The sequence below is a fragment of the Lepisma saccharinum genome, chromosome 2, assembly GCF_977018435.1.
Source record: "Lepisma saccharinum chromosome 2, izLepSacc3.1, whole genome shotgun sequence".
NCBI classification, from domain to species: Eukaryota; Metazoa; Arthropoda; class Insecta; order Zygentoma; family Lepismatidae; genus Lepisma; species Lepisma saccharinum.
In genome coordinates this window covers 158,058,723-158,081,857 of record NC_139230.1, presented here as the reverse complement: position 1 = coordinate 158,081,857, position 23,135 = coordinate 158,058,723, and the positions used below count along the sequence as shown (strand labels likewise).

Sequence of the window (23,135 nt, the reverse complement as noted above, 5' to 3'; positions counted from 1 at the left end):
AGTCTCCTGATAAAACTGTGATTACCTTAACTAAAGGTCTCTACTGCTCTTACGCTGTGCTGGGTAAAGGAATACAAATACCCTTTTTTAAATAAATTATTATCGATATATAAAACTCCATATGCTGAACCTTAACGATGATAACAAAGGCCAAAATTAATTTCGTGTTTTGATTATTTCATTTCAAAGGTTGTTTCGGAAATCTGGTGTGATCGTCGCTTCCGTTTATGGAAATCTGCGAGATCCAATCTCTTTAGAAGTAGAACGACAGAATAATAATAACAATAATAGTCAGACACTCAACACGCACCTTTGGTTTCTTCTATGAAAACGCATTTTCATTCTTTACTTCTAAAGTGTGCATGCTTCATGAAAAAAAAAGATTTACAAAAAATCCTTGTTATTCATAATTCTAAAACCTTTTCAGAAAATACCAACAATGAGATTCCTCCATTGGTTTATTTGCTGCTTTCTCTCGGCATGCATTGGATATCCGTTTGACGAAGACAGACACAAGTTGGTGATTGTACTTATGGATGGGTAAGTACCAATAAGTTTTTGTAACACCACCTTTTGTTATTCCGTCATTAACATTAGATGTGTATAAAGGTGAGAAATAATTGTTCGATGATCGAAAAATATGTTATACCCCTTCCTTTCATATACATTTTTGCGCATGCCTTTGTAGCTACACACATGGAATATGTATTCTCGCTTAAGGGTGAATGTTATTATGATTGTTAAGATTCCATAGCGAGATGTAAAATGTAACGCGTAGTTTCAAACATAGCAGGTCAACGAAAGAAAGCACGGTTTTAAAATGTTACACATATGCGTCTGTTTGCATTTCACGCGTTTTATGACAAAAACCTCATCAGAGCTGTTCAGCGAACATACAAGGACTACTTCCGAAGTTCAGGATTACCGAAGTAAGGTCAGTCACTTGAGCAAGGTGGTCAGGAAAAGACATTTGATATATTTGAAGATATTAATTAGCATGCAAGAAAAGTTATAGTATCATCCCTACATTCCTTGTGAAATTCCTATTGACAAGTTACTACACACATTTCTCTGGTACCTTCTCCCCTCAACAGGCACACAAACCACACACACACACACACACACACACACACACATTTCATTTCATTGATAATTGTTTGGTTTGATTGCCACGTATATGGCTTTCAGTTCAGTACACTTTCATACTTAAATATTTAAATGTGGCTAGATTTTATTGCTTTATGGACTTGCCGCAGAACTTCTTTACACAAACATTTATTTATTTTCTTATAATTTTATAAAACATTGCTCAACACAAGTATGCAAACAACCACTGCTAAAGTACATCTTGTCTTGCTTCCAATCTATTTTACAGTAGAATCTAGTTTTATATCATTTGCACCTCAGATTTAATGTGAGGGACTAGAGGTGGATCAAATTATTAGTTACTTGTTAGTTAGTTATTCAGTCAAGTTCTTTTAATTCATAGTCACATTCATATCTACAGGTTGCTCCTCTGTAAGGTATAATTAGTAAGTGAACTAGAATTTCAAAGCTCTGCACACGTTATTTAATTTTACATAATGGATTGTAGATCATGTTTTTCGTTTCAACACTGAATCTATTTTTCCCCAGTTAGAATGGAATTACTTTTCTTTTTATATTTCCTTTGCGTAATTTTGACAATAATAAGAAGTTCAAATTATAATTATATTCCGTAGTCTTGCATATTCTTGTATATATGTATATGTATACAAGAATATGCAAGATTTCACAATGAAATGTACATATTTGATTAATTTAGTTTATTTAATTTCGAATTCCTGCCACTTTTGGATAATCACGTCGGTGGGAATGAATGGTGATAAGAAGAAACATTCACGAACACATGTGGACGACACCACACAGCCTTACAGAAGATTATATTGGTCGAGGGCCCAGGCGCCAGGCCAGAGCCTCGTTGCACTGAAAGACTATATTTTCCTGAGTATTGTGGTTGATGGTTTGGCGTCTTGCGAAATGGTCACTCTTTACATCCCTGTAATAGACAACAACCTTTCTCCTGATATTTCTGCCTGTGTGTGGGACTGGTGGCCACCCACCGTAGTGAGGATATTGAGGAGCTACGAATGAGTAGCGTAACCCGGTCATGGAAACCTTCAACGACTGAGGGTTCGTCGTGCTGACCACATGCCACTCTGTAACTGATTAGATGATCTCCTTCTGCAGGTGGGAGTGAGGCCGGCAGTCGGTAGGTAGGCCCTCACCCTCACGGGCTGTTCTGTGTGTATATATATATATATATATATGTGTGTGTGTGTGTGTGTGGGTGTGTGTGGGTGTGTGTGTGTGTGTGTGTGTGTGTGTGTGTGTATGTATACACACACACACACACACACACACACACAACTTTGCATTTTGACAAATATACTGTAAAATGAATGATAACGACAAAGAAAATCCCTATGCCCTACACAAATGGACAGATTATAGGCCTATACACTCTAGCCGAGTTACAGCCGAAATCATACGTTCTTGGTAAGAAAAAGACGCTTGCAAGACTGATGATGGAAAAGTATTAGGAATGTCGGAGCAGGACCGTAGCTAGAATTGATCTCCAGGGGGGCTCACGGGTTATCAAGAGGGGGCTTGGTAAACCAACTCCATTTTTTCAAAAGTTTAACAGTATTAAATGAAAGTAAATTATGTGCGTCTGTGTTGGGGGGGGGGGGGCTTTAAGTTAAACTGGCATCACCTTACTACACATTCCATACCACTTTTGATGACACATATATTTATATCATACAAAAATATAACAATATCCAATCATAGTATCTTCCCCATTCCACCTTAGCCGAAACAATTAAACTCCCCTTCGTTCCCAAAACTTGGGAACTTTTGACCTTTGACGCAGATGGAGATAGAATGTGGATGATGACGCCAAAGTCACATATTTCTGTCTAAAAGGGAGGCCGCAACAGGGGCAGCGAAGATAGATAAAAAAGCTCTCCTATAAAAGAACTTTGGAAAGTCTAGATAATCTTCTTAACACTTTCAGCTCCTTAGACTTCGGTTCATAAATAAGATGAACAAATTTTTTTTAGTAATAGCTGCTGTTCATGTTCTATGAATTTATCCTTCAAGTTGTGAGCAAAATACTTAATATCTGTTGTCTACAGTTTGACTCTTCACTGCAAGCAAATTATACAAAATAGTTTTACCTAATTTCAGGGGGCTGACGGCTGCGTCAGGAGGGACTCAGCCCCCATGACCCCTGCTTGGCTACGGGCCTGTGTCGGACGACAATACATTACATGCGTATCAAATAAGCTTACTCTAAACAGTCCAATGTTTCAGTCTCAAATAGATATAACGACGAAAGATCGGAAAATATAAGTCCCAGTATCAAATGTCACCGCCTTTATTGGCTACGTTCCTGCAACTGGCGATAAATAAAACTCCATCCGCCAACCTGTCTTTCTAAATCATAGCAATTTCTTGGTTCATTTGAATAAGAAAAAAAACTTTATTCTTTCATCATAATTGAGCAAAAGAAGAGAGTTTCTAATCAGGATGTATATTATCGTTTATGGTTTATACATGGTTTATTGTGTACTTGACGCAAATGAAATTCTTGGCTTTTTGTCACTTTGACGTCAATGCCTTTTTGCTTTACGCTATCAGTGAAATGTGGCATCCTGGTAAGGAAATATCGAAACATATTTTCTTTTTCTTGAATTTGTTGAAAGACAACGTGAATGGTATATGAAACTTTATCTTCTCGGAATTAGCGCCAGATTTTAGACACTGTGAACATACGAATAAATCTGCATCAGCATGTTTCTAAATTTCTCTCGACTTTCATCTAGTTTCAATCTATTTAATTACAGAAACTTTTACTGTCCAGGGCAGCTATTACAACCAAGATACAGAGGCGGTAGAAATTCAGAATTAAAAAAAAAACAACAAAAAAAACTCTCTCCTGGGAATTGCACCGTGCCATGAAAGCATACAGGGGGTGTGGAGGTAAAGCTTCACGAATTCTTGATCTCGGGTTGTGTAATCAACACCACACTCTGACAGCCTTTATCTTCCACGGTGCTCCAGGTGCCTACTAATTGAGTTGTGTGAGCTCCAAGCTACACATAAACTACAAGATAAGATGAAATTGACAAACCAATGTTTGAAGAGAACCTTATTTGCAGTGTATTATATACTACTGTGCATGTATGACAGAAAGCCGGCCTCCGTGGCGGAGTGGTTAGCACGCTACGACGCCAGGGGTCCCGCGTTCGAATCCTGGCCTGGGCATGGGTGTTTGTTGTGAGTGTCCCTTCATCAATTTCATCATATCGTCATTCGTTCTCATCGTCGCGATTAGCCAAAAATGGCAGAAAAGCGACGCTAAATAACAAGAAAAGCGTGACAGAGTTTTGGAAGAAAATTATATTTATACTCTCCTTAAATTTCCTTACAGACTCCAGTTCGAAAATTAAAAACAAATATCAAACTATATAATTCCTGACACGATACGAGGCTTACGTGGCAGAGTGGTCAGCGTAAGCCAGAATTATCTGGTTCAAACCGTGGTCAGGCATGGATTATTGTGTTTGTTCAATCACTCATCAACAGTTGATCCTCAATTGTATTCCTCGCCATTAACCCAGAAGGTAGGAAAGATATGTGAAATAACCAATACGAACACATAACCCTATATCCTACCTCGCCGATTTATTCTTCTTTCTGAGGGGCACAAGCCAAAAAAATAGTTTAATCAATGTGGAAGCACTACAGTAAAAAAGTATAATTTGGTTGTTTTTATTGTTGCCATTATTATTACATTTTATATTGTCCTTTTGGTTATTTGGGATTCCCGAGTAGCTAAATGGTAGTATGTGAAAATGTTGTGGATATGTTACACTAGTAAGAAAAACGCAAGCTCCCATTATCTATAATTACTGTCAGATCTACACGAATAAAAAAGCAACAAATTCCACAGCTTTCAGAACTCGAGTATTGTCCCTTTTTTGTAAGTTTCGAGCTCTCTCACATCACGCGGTTCTGAGCAAAGCATTGAAATCCGAATGAGGGAGGGTGATGTTGTGCTCATCGAGATCTTTGAACCAGGGGCCATGGTTGGATTATTATTGATTAAGTATTGCATTGCCGGCGCCCGTGGCGGAGTGGTTAGCACATCGCGCTGCGACGCTAGGGTTGCCGGGTTAGAATTCCGGCCTGGGTGTGGATGTTTCTGAGTGTCCATTCATCAATTTCATCATGTCATCACTCATCTCCATCTTCGCAAATTAGCCAAAAGTGGCAAAATAAAAGTGGTAAAATAAAGCAAATTTAAAAAATTTAAAAAATTACCCAGCATCGAATTGTGCTGGTGTAAGGACACTTCTAAGTGGATATTAAGATAATTTTCACAAAAATAATAGTGTATTTTATTATCCTTCTGTTATAGTACGTCGATTCTCTATCCCTTGGGTTAATCGTGACGATGAGAATTAATGTTGAACTGACGAAATGGATTATGAAGATTACACCATGATACATCCATGCGTTAACCAGGGATCGTAACTGGTACCTCTGTTTCCGTAACTCGTTACCCTGACCACTCTACCGTAGAGGTCGGCACGAGATAATCGTAAATCGGCTGCTTTTTGAGACAGTGGGGTGTAGGGGTGACCCTTTCAGAAGACACCCAAATGTCAACCCCACTTCCACGTAGTACACCCTCAACTGCTTTACGCAGACTAACGATGCTCTGGCGCCTGGACCTGCAGCCAGGATAATCCTCTGTAGGAATTGCGTTGTCTCGTCCATGTGCGTTTGTGATTGTTCCTTCACCCATCTCATACTTGTTCGTGAATAAACACATATAGACGTCATAACTTGACCAAACAATTACCCCGTGTAAGTGGTGGAACTTGGCGACCCTGTTTTTCGTCTTTCGTGTTTAAATTGTTTTCCAATGTTGGATTGTCACTGTTTATTGTGTATTGGGCTGTGTCTGTAATAACTGCTCGTGTTTTGTGTTTTTTGCAATGAATCAATCACAAATTAACCAAAGATCAACGTGTTTTTGGGCTGCAATGTTGATTGAAACACAATAAAAACACAGCGTTGGTGAAAGCAGACTTTGAGCAGAGATTTTCTGGTGTTCAACCGCCGTCACGTCAAGTGATGAGAAATTTGAACTCGATTTGAGAGAACAGGCAATGTTATGGATCTACCGCGAAGATCGTCATTTATGTTCTAAAATCTGTAAATCAGTGCCTAAATGATATGAATTGTGTATCACGAAACGGGGTCTCCATTTTGAACAAACTTTGTAAAGAAATGAGCAATGTACATTTTTGGGGAAAGCGACCTTTATCCCACCCTGTGTACAAAAAGAAAATCAACATTTCGCCGTGAAAGAATTGTTGTTTGACAAGAGATCCCAGGGTATATTCTCTCCGTGGGAGAGCTCCACGCTTATCCCAGTTGCATTGTTGTAACTTTCAATGAACTAGCTTCTGAATAAACTATAACCTGCACATTTACCATTCATTTGGATGGGGTTTGTAAACCATTTGGGATCAGCCGTCTGAACACAAATTTTGCAAATATTTCGTCTTAAAATATTCGGCAAGAACGATATATCTTCATAAAGCCTGTTAGTTTCGTAACATTGCCTTTTTTATTACCTCAAATATGTAGAAACCATTAAATGCCCTCTAAGGTATCGTAAATAAATCTAATTTTCCAAAATTAGACGCACCAGCGAGATTGTTTGAAGCAAGAAACATTTTTAAAAAATAATCAATTATGGGATAGAACCAAAGCCGAGTCGAAACTTAATAATGCAATCCAGACAATTTCACAGTACATCAAAACGAAAATAATTCGTTCAAGATGAACATCAAATTAATGATGCAACTAGAGAGTTAATTTTGAAATCTACAGCTAGTCGCACGCTTGTGAAAAATATTTATTATGAGAAAGGCCTTGACAGATATACTTGTATTTTCCCAAGGAGCTTGACGAAACTGTTACAATACCGTAGACCGTCATGCATACGTCACACGTGAAACTGTTTCAAAACTCAGCAACAAAATGTTAAATAGGTCACTTTTTGCACCAGAGCTGACATTTATAATCATAAATTATACGTTAAAAGAGGGCGCTCGCCATTTACTCTCATTCAAGTTTGACCGTTTATTCTTATTTTTCGGACGTCTCGTGGGTGATCACCTAATTTTAGAGATAAATTCTAGGGCGATCTCTTAATTTTAGAGAACAATTGTAGAGTGGTCATTAATTTTAGCGATCATTTATAGGGTGATAGCCATGAATAGGCATCAAGAAAGAGCGATATCACAATTAATTGAGAGGAGTTTCAATTTTAGGAGTGGATCGTTAAGTTCGGAGGTGTTCTAACGTTAACATCAAACAGGGTTTTATTTTGGTAAATTGTGGGAAGAAGTAGTGTTTGCTGTGCCTTGTTGTGTTTGGACAAAATACCATAAATATTTCAGAGCATGTTTCATACTGATCTTAGAACAAGCTTCTCATTTGTTTCATACAACTCTGAATTTATTTTTCACAACTATTCGAGCTTGGACATAAGGAGAAGTGACATAGCCAAATAAGTGGCCGTGATTTTAATCCATTCTTCAGTTAACAATTCTGTCAAGGGTTACGCCTTAACGCTTTGACCTTTGTCACACACTCGCGGACACAAACAATAGCAATTCACGACAAGGAAATGAATGTCCTTGGAAAACATTATGCAAAAGCCTTAAGCGACGGAAAGCCAAAATACTGAGCCGCTTTTCTCGTTCTTGTCTGTTCCGCCACATCATTTCTTCAGCTCTAGTCGTCAACATATTTGAGTTCCGAGAATCTTGCGTCTTTCATTCTTTTCCCAAGAACCAGTTGGACACATAACTTGAGTCGGAAATGTATTTTTTGAAAATGATTCCTGCTCAAAGGAAATGCGTGGCTATTGTTATTTCAAAATTTATGTATATCAAGCCGCTGTTTTTCAGTCTGTAGGGTGTCTGACTACCACTAACGAAACCCGGGTTCGATTCCTGCTGGGGTGATTGATCTCAGGTTGGAATTTTTCAGACAATGTCCCTTCATGAAGAAAGTCTGGGGTTCACCAAGTCTCTAATATCTAATAAATGGGTGCAAGGGGGCAACCGTTGAGATACAGGAGGCTGGAGCGTGGTACTGATCACATCGCTTCTACAAATGGCCGAGATAGTAAATGTGTGGGTCTCATCTCCACATCCCTCTATATGCCTTCACGAGTTTGATTTTTTGTTTTAAGTCCACTTTTATGCACAGATAGGCTAATTGGGACTGGACCTACCGTTTAAAATGGGCTCAGAACCCACTATGTGCCTCCACCGGGTATCGAACCCGGCACCCCTTCATTACAAGACGACGACCCACTACGCCATGTTGCAATGTACCGTGTGTGGTAAAAGGAGAAACCATCAGTAAAAAAAAAGCAGGTTGACTGTGATGTCTAACCCTGGACCCACCGTGCCCTTTTCGCTCTACACTTGAAGCTGTCCGACCAGCAAAACTGTGGACTCCTTGCCATCCCGTGATGCTGGGAGAGGCTAAGGCATTTTGCGGTAGCTGAGAAACAGATTCGAATCGGTGTTCCCAGAACAAAATTCTACTGGCGATTCACTGCCTCCCTTTTCAGTGTCCCCTCTCGTTTGCCTTGAATTCAGGTTTTGAGTGTTGTGTTGACCAATGAAACGAGCGTTCAGTTCTATTTTTCGCAACGTTTTACGAATCTAACTATTTCGTGTGATACGGGTTAAAAATATTTTAAATTATTTTACTAGGAGCAAACTTGCTCTGAATTTGCGACAGGTTTGAACCGCGTAGAAGAAAATATTAAACAGCTCAAGCAGGGAAGCTCATGTCCCCCTCCCCTGACACGTTCCCCCGATCATGTAACAATCCCTATATAGTACTTAATTATGACATCGTGCTTACTATTATCCTATTACTGAGAGTAACTTTTTTAGTTTTACTGAACACTTTACGTGATATTCCCCTCGACCCAAATTCTACCTTCTCTTCATCTAACGGATTAAACATGGTGCAACCCTTCACTGGTATGGTGTGGGTCAGATTGCTGTAGAGCACGTTTCATTTGTTGTCCCTTTAGCGTGTTTGACACCAGGTGGCTGTAGCCATCAGTAGCTGTCACGTTCCCCATACCCTTTCAAGGCCAGTTGTCAGCCAAGCTGGTTGTTTAGTTATTGAGTGCCCGGGTCTATTTGACCCGCACCGTACCTTAAACGTTATACTTTATTTAAGGCAAAACTTTATTTTATGAACATAACTGTTTTCTTTCTACCTCCGTTATTTATATTTTTGGTGAACGTTTTATTACACAGTGTGTGGAATAGTGTGTGGAACTTCTGTGGCTATGGTAGGTAGTTAAAGACAAAATATAGCTTTGGATGAGGAAAGAATTATTGCTTCTCTGGATGAATCGATAGATGACATTCAAAGTGACTTATCGGATTGTGAAGACAATGTGGAGGACAAGTGAACATGATACGGAAAGTGAAATATCGGCAGATGAAGAAAGTGTTGATGATGTTGGTGGCAATGATGCTCATTTTTTTCTATGGCAAAGGAGCACATTCTTTCAAGTGGTCAGCTAATCCTTCGCAATGTCAGAGTGTAAGGATTCCTGCGGACAATATTGTGAGTAAATTTCCTGGTGTTATTGGTGAGGTAAGAAATCTAGACAACAGTTCCGATGAACAGAGCTTTTGGTCTTGTTTTTTTTACTGAAAACATGTTAGACGAGATTCTTTTACGCACAAATGTAAAAATCTTGTCGGTACAAAATCATTTTTCAGCAAAATCAGAAACATTTAGTGAAGGAGACTGATATTATTGAACTGAAGGCATGTTTAGGCCTTTGTTATCTGAGTGGGGCTTTCAAATCTGGGCACAAAGACTTGAGCTCATTATTTTCAATGATGGGACGCTGTGATATTTTTCGTGCAACGATGACTCTCAAGCGATTCCTGTTCATGCTGAGTGTCATGCGATTTGATTGCAGCCTTGATAGGGAGAAGCGTAAAAAAACTGACCCTTTGGCAGCTATTTCTTTCGTCTTCAATGAGCTTGTAAAAAATAGTCAAGCCTGTTTCACAGTAGGAAACTACGCATGCATAGACGAAATGTTGGTTAGTTTTCGAGGAAACTGTCGATTCCGTGTATATGTGGCCAAGAAACCAAACAAATATGGGATAAAAGTAATGATTTTGGCAGATGCAAAACAGGCTACTTTTACAATAGCTACGTTTATCTTGGCCGGGTTCAATACCCGGTGGAGGCACATAGTGGTTCGGATCCCACTTTAAACTGTAGGTCCAGTCCCGATTAGCCTTACTGTGCATAAAGTGGACTTAAAACACCAAATCAAACCAAACCAAACGTTTATCTTGGCAAATACTCTGATGGAATAGGGCTTCCGGCTGAAATGTAGCGATATTCTAAACCAACACAGGTAGTATTGCGACTATCTAATCCAATTTTTCGCTCTAATCGCAACGTTACTGGAGACAACTGGTTTACCTCAGTTGAGTTGGTTGAGGCTATGAAAATCAAGGGTCTCACTTACGTAGGCACAATGAGGAAAAACAAAAGAGAAATTCCTCTACAGTTTCAATTTATAAAACACGCCCTGTTGATTCCTCAATGTACGGATACACTAAAGAGCTAACTTTGTTATCTCACGTTCCAAAAAATAACAAATGTGTACTTTTGCTTTCCAGTATGCACCATACTGCTGAAATAGACCAAGACACTGGTAAGCCAGAGATAATACAGTTCTACAACTGTACGAAAGCAGCAGTTGATGGCATAGATCAGAAATGTGCAAATTATTCTGTAAGTCGACGTACACGACGTTGGCCATACTAGACATTGCTGGAGCGAACAGTTACATTTTCAATTATTCTGTAAAATCAGAAAATGCTGAGAAATGCCTCCTCTTCCAGAAGAACTTTGGAATGAAACTTGTAAAGCCAAATATCTTACGGCGTCTTTACAATGATCATTTGCCAATTGAATTCCGACAAGTGATGAGCCGCATCGTTGGTGTTCAGCTCCCTCCTAGAGGCAACACTGACCCGATTCCAGACGGAAAACGGAAAAGATGTTACATTTGCCACTCCATGACGGATAGGAAGACAACGGAGTCTTGAATTGGGTGCCAGCGGCCAATATGTGGAAAATGCACCCTCCGATTCTCCATGAACGAACTGTGACCCAAGATGAGTCATGTCGTACAGTAAGGAATTTCAATTTGAACCCTAGATAATTGATTTATTGATTTAGTTTATTTTATTTCGCGTTTTGTGCCTCTTGGCTAATTTGTAAAGATGGGGATGAGTGATGAAATGTGTTCAAACACACATCCTAAATATTTGAATCAACCACCTGTGTAAAAACATTATTTTTTTCCAAAATCTTTTCTCTACTTATTAGAAACTTACTGTGTGGTTTTTTTAAAATAATAAACTGTCTTATGCAACAGTATCTTCAATTAATTAAACGCCTTAACCACTCGGCCACATCGTCCGGTGATGCTGCCAAAGGTATCGTAATGGGTATTTCTGTAAATTGTTCAGCTTCGAATCTCAAAGGTTTGTTGTGTAAAATCTTTGTGGATACTTTTCTAAAAAATAATTTAGTTTCCATTTTTGTTTGTAAGAGTGAGTAAAGAGAATGATCCTTTGATGGCTGTCTGTCTGAAGTGTTTTCATGAAATTTATGAAGTCGACCGCATATTGCAACAAAATGATGTTATGTGCCCGGATAGCTCAGTCGGTAGAGCGTTAGGCTTTTAACCTAACGGTCCAGGGTTCGAGTCCCTGTCAGGGCGTGTCAAACACTTCTTTTTTTGGAAAATGATTCATCATTTATTTCTCCAAAATACTTGCAATGCTGTCTCGTAATGTTGGAGAATATATTGTATTATGATCCGAATATATTTAAGAACACAGTCCCGTTCTTCCTAATCTACTGTAGTACAGACTCGAAAATAATAGTATTAATAATTACCATTGAGTCTTAAAATTGAACGTGCCTATCTAATTTAATCTAATCAATTGTAGAAAATTATCACACCTTAGCTCAAGAAAATCCGTCTAGTTCTGCCACAATGCTATGTCGAGGTATGAACAACTATTGCCATAGTGTATGTGTAAGCCCGGCTAGCTCAGTCGGTAGAGCATGAGACTCTTAATCTCAGGGTCGTGGGTTCGTGCCCCACGTTGGGCGACTTTTCTTTTCCGACACTACAATAGCTACAGAGGGTCAAAGTAGCGTATTTGAAAGCTTTGTTGACGCGCAGAATATCCAAATCTCTGTCTGTTCGAGTCTTTAATCCATTCCACTTGTAGACTCAAATAAAATGTAAGTGTCAAACACCTATCTCAGTATCGTCATTTGCATGCAAGGGAGGGGGAGTAAGATGTCTTATGTAAATATGTGTTGAAGATTCTAAATAAGATGAACATTGCATTGCCTTCTGATTCGTAACAATGAACTTTATCGCAACTACTCCCTCTGTCCCATAATTATTGTCCGGTACACCTTTTTTTTTTGTTGTCCCATAATAATTGTCCGATATTCAAACTGTGACATTGGTGTATACAGAAGAAGAAAACGAAAAACGAGAATGAGTCGCACAACTTTATTACTCAAGGATCAGTACAAATTGGCAAATCAAGTATCCTAAAGCACATAAATAAAAATTATCAATCCAGGATCAATACAAAGTGACCAAGAAGTTCGACAAAATAAAACATCAAGACGAGAGAGATTGTTGGTCCAGGAAGGTTGTCATCCCATCATCTACGAGCTAGATCTAGTGCTGAAGTGCTGCTGTAGCCTCGTCGTAAATGTTCCGAGGACACTCCAAGCGAGATGGCAGGACGTTGCGGCGGTTCAAGTGTGCTTTTTGCATGTGGGGAATCCTGTAGTTGTTCACACCTTGGACGCGCATAATTTCAAAGAGACAGGACTGCAAAGTGAGAAAGACGTTGTTGAGCTTGTCGCGTGTCAGATCAGAGAAAGATGTTTCAACGGCGGCGATCAACTCATCAATAGTTTGTGGAGCTGCCTGATGCTGGAGAGACTGAATTGCCAGGAAGTACCCCAGATCTAAAACATTCATGTCCGGACTGTTTGGAGGTTGGCATACGAGATCCAATGGCCGCTTCAGCATCCATCCAGGCGCTGTCATTGGGAACGATATGCAGACGCGTATTGTCCTGCTGAACGGACACCTGGATTCTCCCTGCGCGCAGTCCACGAGGCCATTGTGCATCTATTCCAACGAGGCCGGGCGACGGTAGCCAGAAACATGATCTTGGGAATAAACGATTTGCTTTTACATGTTCGCTGCAGGTCTGGTTCGTTTGGCAGTAAGTACAATTTCTGACCGCCCTTCATCAGGTAGAACCATTTTTCATCCACATGAACTGTCTCCATCATCATGTTGAACTTCGGATTTCCATTGACAAGGGAAATTTTAGACGTTCCGTCTTGTTGCTATCAGTCAATAATGGCTTCAGCGCATTCGTATGCACTCTGATCATTGTATGCCCCATTTTTCAACGATTGCCGCCCCTGTTGCCAAATGCGACGTGCTGTTCTCGTTCTTACATAAAATTTCTCGGCCGCACTTGTCATGGCACCTTTCTTCACTACGCCAGCCGTACTGTTTTCCAACAGAAACTCGTACATGCCTGTCGTTCACTGTCCGTGAGGTTCTTGCTAGCACTGTCGCTTCCTATCATGGGTTGTGTGTTCATGGCTGTTCTTCTCACACGTACTCACTGAAGGAGTGCTCTACTTACGATTTGCAGCGTGCCTTGCTAGACCGGTTTGCATACAGTGCCACACCGGTGTGTTGCAACCCAACTCCCCCTTTGGGTAATCGTCTGGGCGGAATTTGTTCCTCGTTGCGATAAGGTCACGTTGTTCCCCTTCACAATCTTGAAGACTGATCTACTGTGCCTCTCCTCATGCGTGTGCTTTCCATCTGTCTCTTCGTCTGTAATTCCTGTACTACCATTTTGGCATACCGGACTATAATTATGGGACAGAGGGAGTACGTACTATGCAGGGGCGGCTCAAGATAAGACTTCTCACCAGGGAGAGATGGAATTTTGGCGCTCTAATAAGAAACATGACCATGTTATTATATATTTACGGTTTTAATTACGAAAAATTATAACCTTATGAATAATATACTTTAAGTGTTATTGTTACAGAAACGTTTATTGTGCGTATTTGTTTATTTAATACTTACTTAACTATACATGTTCTTTTCAATATACTTATTATGCCTTATGCAACAGTATCTACAATTAATTCTTCTCAACAATTAATCCAACACTTTTAAAAACAAATAGCCATGTATCCGATGGAGGCACATAGTGTTTCGCATCTAGTTCAAGGGTGGTGTTCGGAGGGATGCTGCCACACGGTCGATAGGGGCCTAGGCGTGGGAAAAACAAGAGAAAAAGTTCTACTTACAGGGTAAAACCGGCTATTCTTTCGCGGTTGCGGGTGGACGATATCGTAAATGAAAGCCAAAGTTAACAAACTACTTGTCCAGTAAAGCACGAACGCAGGGCTTCCACAAATCACCAGAGCTTCCACAAAATAGCGTACTGGCCCGATTCTCTCACCTCCTCTTTTCATCCACATTGCGAAGATTCGCCTACACTCGAGCTGCCTTGGCATCACTTTAGAGGTTACTTGTGGTCAGCGCGACGAAATTCCACTCGTTGTTGTAGGTTTTACAAAACCGGGTTACGCTACTCATTCGTAGCTCCCCAATTTCCTGACAATGGTGGGTGGCCACCGGTCCCATACACTGGCCGAGATCTCAGATTAAAAGTTGCTAAGGTCTCTCCGCAGGACACTTGAACGAGAGCTAGTTCCGTAGCATTAGTGACCTTCGACCATATGGCCACGGAGCGGGAATTCTCTACTACAAGAAATCAATAATATCCTTGATAGTGAGAAGAAAATTTGTAGCGGCGAGGATGGGATTCGAACCCACGCGGGCAGAGCCCATTGGATTAGCAGTCCAACGCCTTAACCACTCGGCCACCTCGTCCGTTGATGCTGCCAGAGGTATCGTAATGGGTATTTCTGTAAATTGTTCAGCTTCGAATCTCAAAGGTTTGTTGTGTAAAATCTTTGTGGATACTTTTCTAAAAAATAATTTGGTTTCCATTTTTGTTTGTAAGAGTGAGTAAAGAGAATGATCCTTTGATGGCTGTCTGTCTGAAGTGTTTTCATGAAATTTATGAAGTCGACCGCATATTGCAACAAAATGATGTTATGTGCCCGGATAGCCCGCAGTCTGCCTCGAGCAGTGGTCTGAGACGGTTGTGTTTGCGCGTCTCTCTAATAGCTCGAAGTCACGTAGCGCGTATTACTCGCGAGTCCGGTTGAAGTGAACCACGGCGACGCTGCCAACATGGTAATCAAGAGATTGAATACACTAAAACAGAACTTCAGTCAAGTGCGAAGGAAACCAACTTCGACGGAAATACACAATTGGATCAGCAAGACCATGAAATTGAAACCGGATCAAGTCGTAAGTATTGAAGTAGACAATTATAGACGTTGTATCTTTCTGAAACTACTATCGAAAGTAGTGTGTGAACAGTTGTTGCTATAGTCAAACGGATAATATAAATATAGTGACGAAGACGGGGATTGTCCAGTGCTTGTTACGTGGGCGGATGCAAATTACGTGATAGTTAGAGTGCACGTTGTACCGAGTGAACTGTCCGATGACGCCATTCGATCGGTCCTGAGTACGTACGGTCAGATAATATCCTTGGACGATGAACGGTATTCCAGGGATCACATTTATCTGGTAAGAACTGGCCGTAAAATCGCCAAAATGAATCTAACTCGTGCGATTCCATCGTACGTCACAATCAGTGGCGGACGATACTGGGTGACATATAGCGGGCAAGACCGTACTTGCAGTTACTGTGACCTTAGTGACCATTTTTACGTTACCTGTCCGTCCCGACGTCGTCAAATGGAGAAACCCGAAGATACGTCCTATGCCGGGGCGGCGCGTCCTGTCCCGAGGAATGTGCCGGCTGCTGAAAAAATGATGACCCCGACACCTACTATACTACCTGTGCATCTGAAACGCTCCGGAGACCAGGAAAATGAGGACAACGTACAAGCTTCACTACAGGGTGTACCTAAAAATACCGTACCAGATTCCACTTTACCACCCAGTGTAGAAAACAAGACAACAGCAGACGTTCCTAATCCCGTCAGTGTGGACCAAGTTAATGTCAACCAAGCAGCCCACGTAGCAGAGAAGAATGGGGAAGAAACAATGGACGTTACCCTCGAGGTGCCCAATAGTCCGATGCAGCAGGCAGATGATGACCATGCAGGTGAAGGTGGGAACTCCGAGACGGCGTCCCCCGCATCAGGCACTCTTCCGAAAACAACGAAGGAACCAAAAAAGAAGAAGAAACGCAGTCTCCCTACGAACGATACGGCGTCGACACGGCGGCAAGATGGCCCTCATCGTTCGGTGTCTCCAGTGTCACGGCGACTGCGTAGAACGATGAGTGCGACAAGAGAACAAAGTGCGAAATCTAGTGGCGGCTCTGATTGGTCGCTTGACGTCAATGTGTGATATATGTCTACCATATCCTCGTTATGAAGTGTGTTGTCCGCGTTATAATGGTATTAGGGTTATGTTTGTCGCATGTCGTAGTGAAATTGAACAAGGTAAATAGTTTAACGTCAGTAAATGCACATAACATTCCCACCGGGTACACTAGTACAGAATCCCACATGACGACCCCCATATATCATTTTGCAACAATAAACATTAACAAGATGAAATCTAGTGTCAAGCATCATGCATTCTTAGACTATATTAAGCAAAGTCACCTGGATGTAATTTTCCTGCAAGAAGTCGGGACCGATGATTTCTGTCTGGGCAGTGAATATACCGTGTATAACAATTTTACTCACAATTCTCTAGGAACCGCCATAGTTGTGAAATCAGGCCTCCATATAACGGAAGTTTACCATCACCCGTCTGGTCGTATCACATGTATCCAAATAGGAAACATGTGGTTTTGTAATGTTTATGCACCATCAGGTACCAACGCTAGAAATACTCGGAACATATTTTACGCTACAGACGTGGCGAAGGCATTAGGTGGCTCCCGTCAAAACATTGTGCTGGTGGGTGATTTTAATTGTACTCTCAGAAGACAGGACCAATATCCAGGATTCCATACATCACCTAGCTTGCAGGCGCTGGTTGAAGGGTTTAAACTGCACGATGTTTGGGTGGCTAAAGGTCCGAATATAGACGGCTACACATACATACGTGCCGACACAGCGAGTCGGCTTGATCGTTTTTACGTTAGTGCACACATGATTAGCAACATATCTGCGATTCGAATTTTCCCAACCTGCTTTAGTGATCATTTAAGTGTCCAACTCGACATGAGTTTGGATGTACCTTCAGTTGGACGAGGGCGGGGATTTTGGAAGTTCAATGTACGGTTATTGGAAGATGAACAATTTCGTACCGAATTTAAACAAAAATGGAAGAAGTGGGAAGAAATGAGCGTACGTCAAACTGACATTATTATGTGGTGGGACACTTTTCTGAAACCCTCCATTAAATATTTCTGTTTAGCATATAGTCGTGACAACTACGCAGATTTCAATAAGAAATATAACTTTTACTACAGAGTGCTTCACGAACTAACAACACAGCTAATACAAGGGAAGCCAGTGCGTCAAGAAGTGAAACGAGTGCAAGCAGTGCTGCTGAGCATGCACAGAGAGCGTATGCAAGGTTACAATGTTAGGAGTCGTCTTCCTATGTTTGATGCACAAGAAGAAGCCTCGTTGGTGCAGGTGTTAGCAGAGAGACGCAGTGCACAGCGAAAGAGAATAACGTGTCTCGATACAGCCACGGGAAGACTAACCGAACCCAAGTTAATACGAAAGTACTTACGGGACTTTTATGCAGATCAGTTTAAAGAGAAGGAAGATCAAAGCTCCCGTTGCACTCCACTGCAAGGGATGGACCTTCCTATGTTAACGGAAGATGACCGTCGCTATTTAGAACAGCCATTCTCAAAGAAAGAAGTGTACGAGTCTGTTCACAGGGGAAAAAGAGGTAAAGCTCCGGGAATCGATGGTGTCCCGATAGAATTGTTCCAAACCTTTTGGATAACGGTGGCTCCACTGTTCACACGCTGGCTCAATGAGGTATTTACGAAGAAACGCCTTGGACGAACGAGTCTTACGGGTGTTATGGTTTTGATTCCCAAAATATCTCAGCCCAGAAAGCCAGATATTGAAGGTTCTCAAGCTGCTTTAGTGGCGTTAGATTTCAAAAGTGCCTTTGACTCCCTCAGACATGACTATCTTTTCCAATACTTTGGTAAAGTGGGATGTGGTGATTTCTTTGTACAATCTATACAGAGCTTATACAGAGAAGCTCGAGTTCAGTTATCTATCGATGGTTTTCTGTTGCAAGACTTTTCTATTCAGCGCTCTGTTCGTCAAGGATGTCCATTTTCCTTATTTGCATTCTGCGCAGCTCTGGCTCCATTTTTACGACTGATGCATGCAAAACTTCAGGGACTCAGGCTTCTTGGGAGAGACCACAAAATATGTGCGTACGCAGATGATGTGACCGTAATCGTGAAAGATCGGCTAGACTTGACTCGTATGGAGGCCGTACTTGAAACGTTACGAAAGCAGACGGGACTTAGTTTGAACCAGAAGAAATCTAAAATCCTACCCCTAGGGTGTAACCCCACTCTGTGGACTGAATCTGTATCTATACCTATTGTTGATAAAGTGACAATTTTGGGAATAAACTTCACTACGACCATCACAGAGACTGTCTCCAGAACTTTTACAACTATTCTCCCAAAAATCCAGGCAGTGTTGAACATGAATCGTTATAGACAATTATCCTTACGCTCTAGAATACAGTATGTGAACATGTTTGCATTATCGAAGTTGTGGTATGCTGCGCAAGTTTTGCCTGTTACTGCGAAAGACGCGGCGCAAGTACGAAAGATGATAACGCGCTTCATATGGCATGCACATTTGTTTCATGTCGCACATGAAACGTTATGCCTCCCAGCAAGTAAAGGAGGCCTGAACTTGCGCCAAGTGGAGAGACAAGCCTCAGCCTTGTTTCTACAACGGAACATTGAGTTGCTTCTGCAATACCCTGATAGTTTAACAGCAAGATTACTACATACTCTGATAGATGAAGTGGAACTGCGAACACCCATTTATCCAGGGAAGATCCCTTCCCACTACAACTATTTCAGGACAACTCTTGTCGAGTTTTGCTATCTCCTAATCGGTTCACCTCACATGGATGTCGATGGTATGACAGTGAAATTTTTCTATAACCAATTGACTTGCAGGTTACACCACCAGCCACGAATTGTGCTTCTCCGAACTAATGTAGTGTGGTCAAACGTATGGAGAAATATATCTGCCTCTCATCTTTCTAACCGCGTTCGATCTTTGTGGTACCTAGTAGTTCACGATGCCATTGCGACTGGTGCTCGAAAGTGGCGATACCAAATGACTGACAGTGCTGTATGTTCCAATTGTCATCAAGCTGAAGACACTTTACGACATCGCCTCGTAACATGTCCCGCAACGGTAGATCAATGGAAGTATTTGTGTAAATGCCTTGGTACTATATGTAGAACATCGCCTGATACATTTACTGTAGATCATTTACTGTTACCAGACTTTGTGTTCTTCCCTCTTACTAAAGTAAGAGCGGTCCAGTTTTTAGTAGTATTTATTATATTTTAGGACATAATTCAGTGTCAATGCAAATTTCGCTGCAATATCACTACAGTGAGCATTATTACCAGATGGACCAAGCCAACCGCAAAACACTCTATGCAAATTTTTTGCAGGCCCTTTTCTTGTAAATACACCTAATTATGTAATATAGATCTGATATATGTGTAATGTTATCATAGGATCATGTAAGTAGTCCCTACTGCATAAAATAAAGAATATTAAAAAAGAGAAAAAAAAAAGATAGCTCAGTCGGTAGAGCGTTAGGCTTTTAACCTAACGGTCCAGGGTTCGAGTCCCTGTCAGGGCGTGTCAAACACTTCTTTTTTTGGAAAATGATTCATCATTTATTTCTCCAAAATACTTGCAATGCTGTCTCGTAATGTTGGAGAATATATTGTATTATGATCCGAATATATTTAAGAACACAGTCCCGTTCTTCCTAATCTACTGTAGTACAGACTCGAAAATAATAGTATTAATAATTACCATTGAGTCTTAAAATTGAACGTGCCTATCTAATTTAATCTAATCAATTGTAGAAAATTATCACACCTTAGCTCAAGAAAATCCGTCTAGTTCTGCCACAATGCTATGTCGAGGTATGACCAACTATTGCCATAGTGTATGTGTAAGCCCGGCTAGCTCAGTCGGTAGAGCATGAGACCCACGTTGGGCGACTTTTCTTTTCCGACACTACAATAGCTACAGAGGGTCAAAGTAGCGTATTTGAAAGCTTTGTTGACGCGCAGAATATCCAAATCTCTGTCTGTTCGAGTCTTTAATCCATTCCACTTGTAGACTCGAATAAAATGTAAGTGTCAAACACCTATCTCAGTATCGTCATTTGCATGCAAGGGAGGGGGAGTAAGATGTCTTATGTAAATATGTGTTGAAGATTCTAAATAAGATGAACATTGCATTGCCTTCTGATTCGTAACAATGAACTTTATCGCAACTACTCCCTCTGTCCCATAATTATTGTCCGGTACACCTTTTTTTTTGTTGTCCCATAATAATTGTCCGATATTCAAACTGTGACATTGGTGTATACAGAAGAAGAAAACGAAAAACGAGAATGAGTCGCACAACTTTATTACTCAAGGATCAGTACAAATTGGCAAATCAAGTATCCTAAACCACATAAATAAAAATTATCAATCCAGGATCAATACAAAGTGACCAAGAAGTTCGACAAAATAAAACATCAAGACGAGAGAGATTGTTGGTCCAGGAAGGTTGTCATCCCATCATCTACGAGCTAGATCTAGTGCTGAAGTGCTGCTGTAGCCTCGTCGTAAATGTTCCGAGGACACTCCAAGCGAGATGGCAGGACGTTGCGGCGGTTCAAGTGTGCTTTTTGCATGTGGGGAATCCTGTAGTTGTTCACACCTTGGACGCGCATAATTTCAATGAGACAGGACTGCAAAGTGAGAAAGACGTTGTTGAGCTTGTCGCGTGTCAGATCAGAGAAAGATGTTTCAACGGCGGCGATCAACTCATCAATAGTTTGTGGAGCTGCCTGATGCTGGAGAGACTGAATTGCCAGGAAGTACCCCAGATCTAAAACATTCATGTCCGGACTGTTTGGAGGTTCGCATACGAGATCCAATGGCCGCTGCAGCATCCATCCAGGCGCTGTCATTGGGAACGATATGCAGACGCGCATTGTCCTGCTGAACGGACACCTGGATTCTCCCTGCGCGCAGTCCACGAGGCCATTGTGCATCTATTCCAACGAGGCCGGGCGACGGTAGCCAGAAACATGATCTTGGGAATAAACGATTTGCTTTTACATGTTCGCTGCAGGTCTGGTTCGTTTGGCAGTAAGTACAATTTCTGACCGCCCTTCATCAGGTAGAACCATTTTTCATCCACATGAACTGTCTCCATCATCATGTTGAACTTCGGATTTCCATCGACAAGGGAAATTTTAGACGTTCCGTCTTGTTGCTATCAGTCAATAATGGCTTCAGCGCATTCGTATGCACTCTGATCATTGTATGCCCCATTTTTCAACGATTGCCGCCCCTGTTGCCAAATGCGACGTGCTGTTCTCGTTCTTACATAAAATTTCTCGGCCGCACTTGTCATGGCACCTTTCTTCACTACGCCAGCCGTACTGTTTTCCAACAGAAACTCGTACATGCCTGTCGTTCACTGTCCGTGAGGTTCTTGCTAGCACTGTCGCTTCCTATCATGGGTTGTGTGTTCATGGCTGTTCTTCTCACACGTACTCACTGAAGGAGTGCTCTACTTACGATTTGCAGCGTGCCTTGCTAGACCGGTTTGCATACAGTGCCACACCGGTGTGTTGCAACCCAACTCCCCCTTTGGGTAATCGTCTGGGCGGAATTTGTTCCTCGTTGCGATAAGGTCACGTTGTTCCCCTTCACAATCTTGAAGACTGATCTACTGTGCCTCTCCTCATGCGTGTGCTTTCCATCTGTCTCTTCGTCTGTAATTCCTGTACTACCATTTTGGCATACCGGACTATAATTATGGGACAGAGGGAGTACGTACTATGCAGGGGCGGCTCAAGATAAGACTTCTCACCAGGGAGAGATGGAATTTTGGCGCTCTAATAAGAAACATGACCATGTTATTATATATTTACGGTTTTAATTACGAAAAATTATAACCTTATGAATAATATACTTTAAGTGTTATTGTTACAGAAACGTTTATTGTGCGTATTTGTTTATTTAATACTTACTTAACTATACATGTTCTTTTCAATATACTTATTATGCCTTATGCAACAGTATCTACAATTAATTCTTCTCAACAATTAATCCAACACTTTTAAAAACAAATAGCCATGTATCCGATGGAGGCACATAGTGTTTCGCATCTAGTTCAAGGGTGGTGTTCGGAGGGATGCTGCCACACGGTCGATAGGGGCCTAGGCGTGGGAAAAACAAGAGAAAAAGTTCTACTTACAGGGTAAAACCGGCTATTCTTTCGCGGTTGCGGGTGGACGATATCGTAAATGAAAGCCAAAGTTAACAAACTACTTGTCCAGTAAAGCACGAACGCAGGGCTTCCACAAATCACCAGAGCTTCCACAAAATAGCGTACTGGCCCGATTCTCTCACCTCCTCTTTTCATCCACATTGCGAAGATTCGCCTACACTCGAGCTGCCTTGGCATCACTTTAGAGGTTACTTGTGGTCAGCGCGACGAAATTCCACTCGTTGTTGTAGGTTTTA

The 23,135-nt window shown here is 41.2% G+C and overlaps 1 protein-coding gene and 3 non-coding genes across 5 annotated transcripts in view; 3 read left to right on the top strand and 1 right to left on the bottom strand.

Annotated features, from left to right (window-relative positions):
* The window catches only part of LOC145984546 (glycerophosphocholine cholinephosphodiesterase ENPP6-like), a 149,533-nt gene that overhangs the window by 25,136 nt on the left and 101,262 nt on the right, over positions 1-23,135 (top strand). For both annotated transcript variants that reach the window (XM_083118196.1, XM_083118195.1), the window contains exon 2: positions 428-540. In XM_083118196.1, the coding sequence (XP_082974322.1) occupies positions 440-540 (101 nt within the window). In that variant the 5' untranslated portion in view covers positions 428-439. The remainder of the gene's footprint in view (positions 1-427; positions 541-23,135) is intronic.
* TRNAK-UUU (transfer RNA lysine (anticodon UUU)) lies at positions 11,857-11,929 on the top strand. The gene has a single exon. It is a non-coding gene; the product is annotated as a tRNA-Lys (tRNA).
* On the top strand, positions 12,255-12,327 carry TRNAK-CUU (transfer RNA lysine (anticodon CUU)). Its single transcript has one exon. It is a non-coding gene; the product is annotated as a tRNA-Lys (tRNA).
* TRNAS-GCU (transfer RNA serine (anticodon GCU)) lies at positions 15,100-15,182 on the bottom strand. Its single transcript has one exon. It is a non-coding gene; the product is annotated as a tRNA-Ser (tRNA).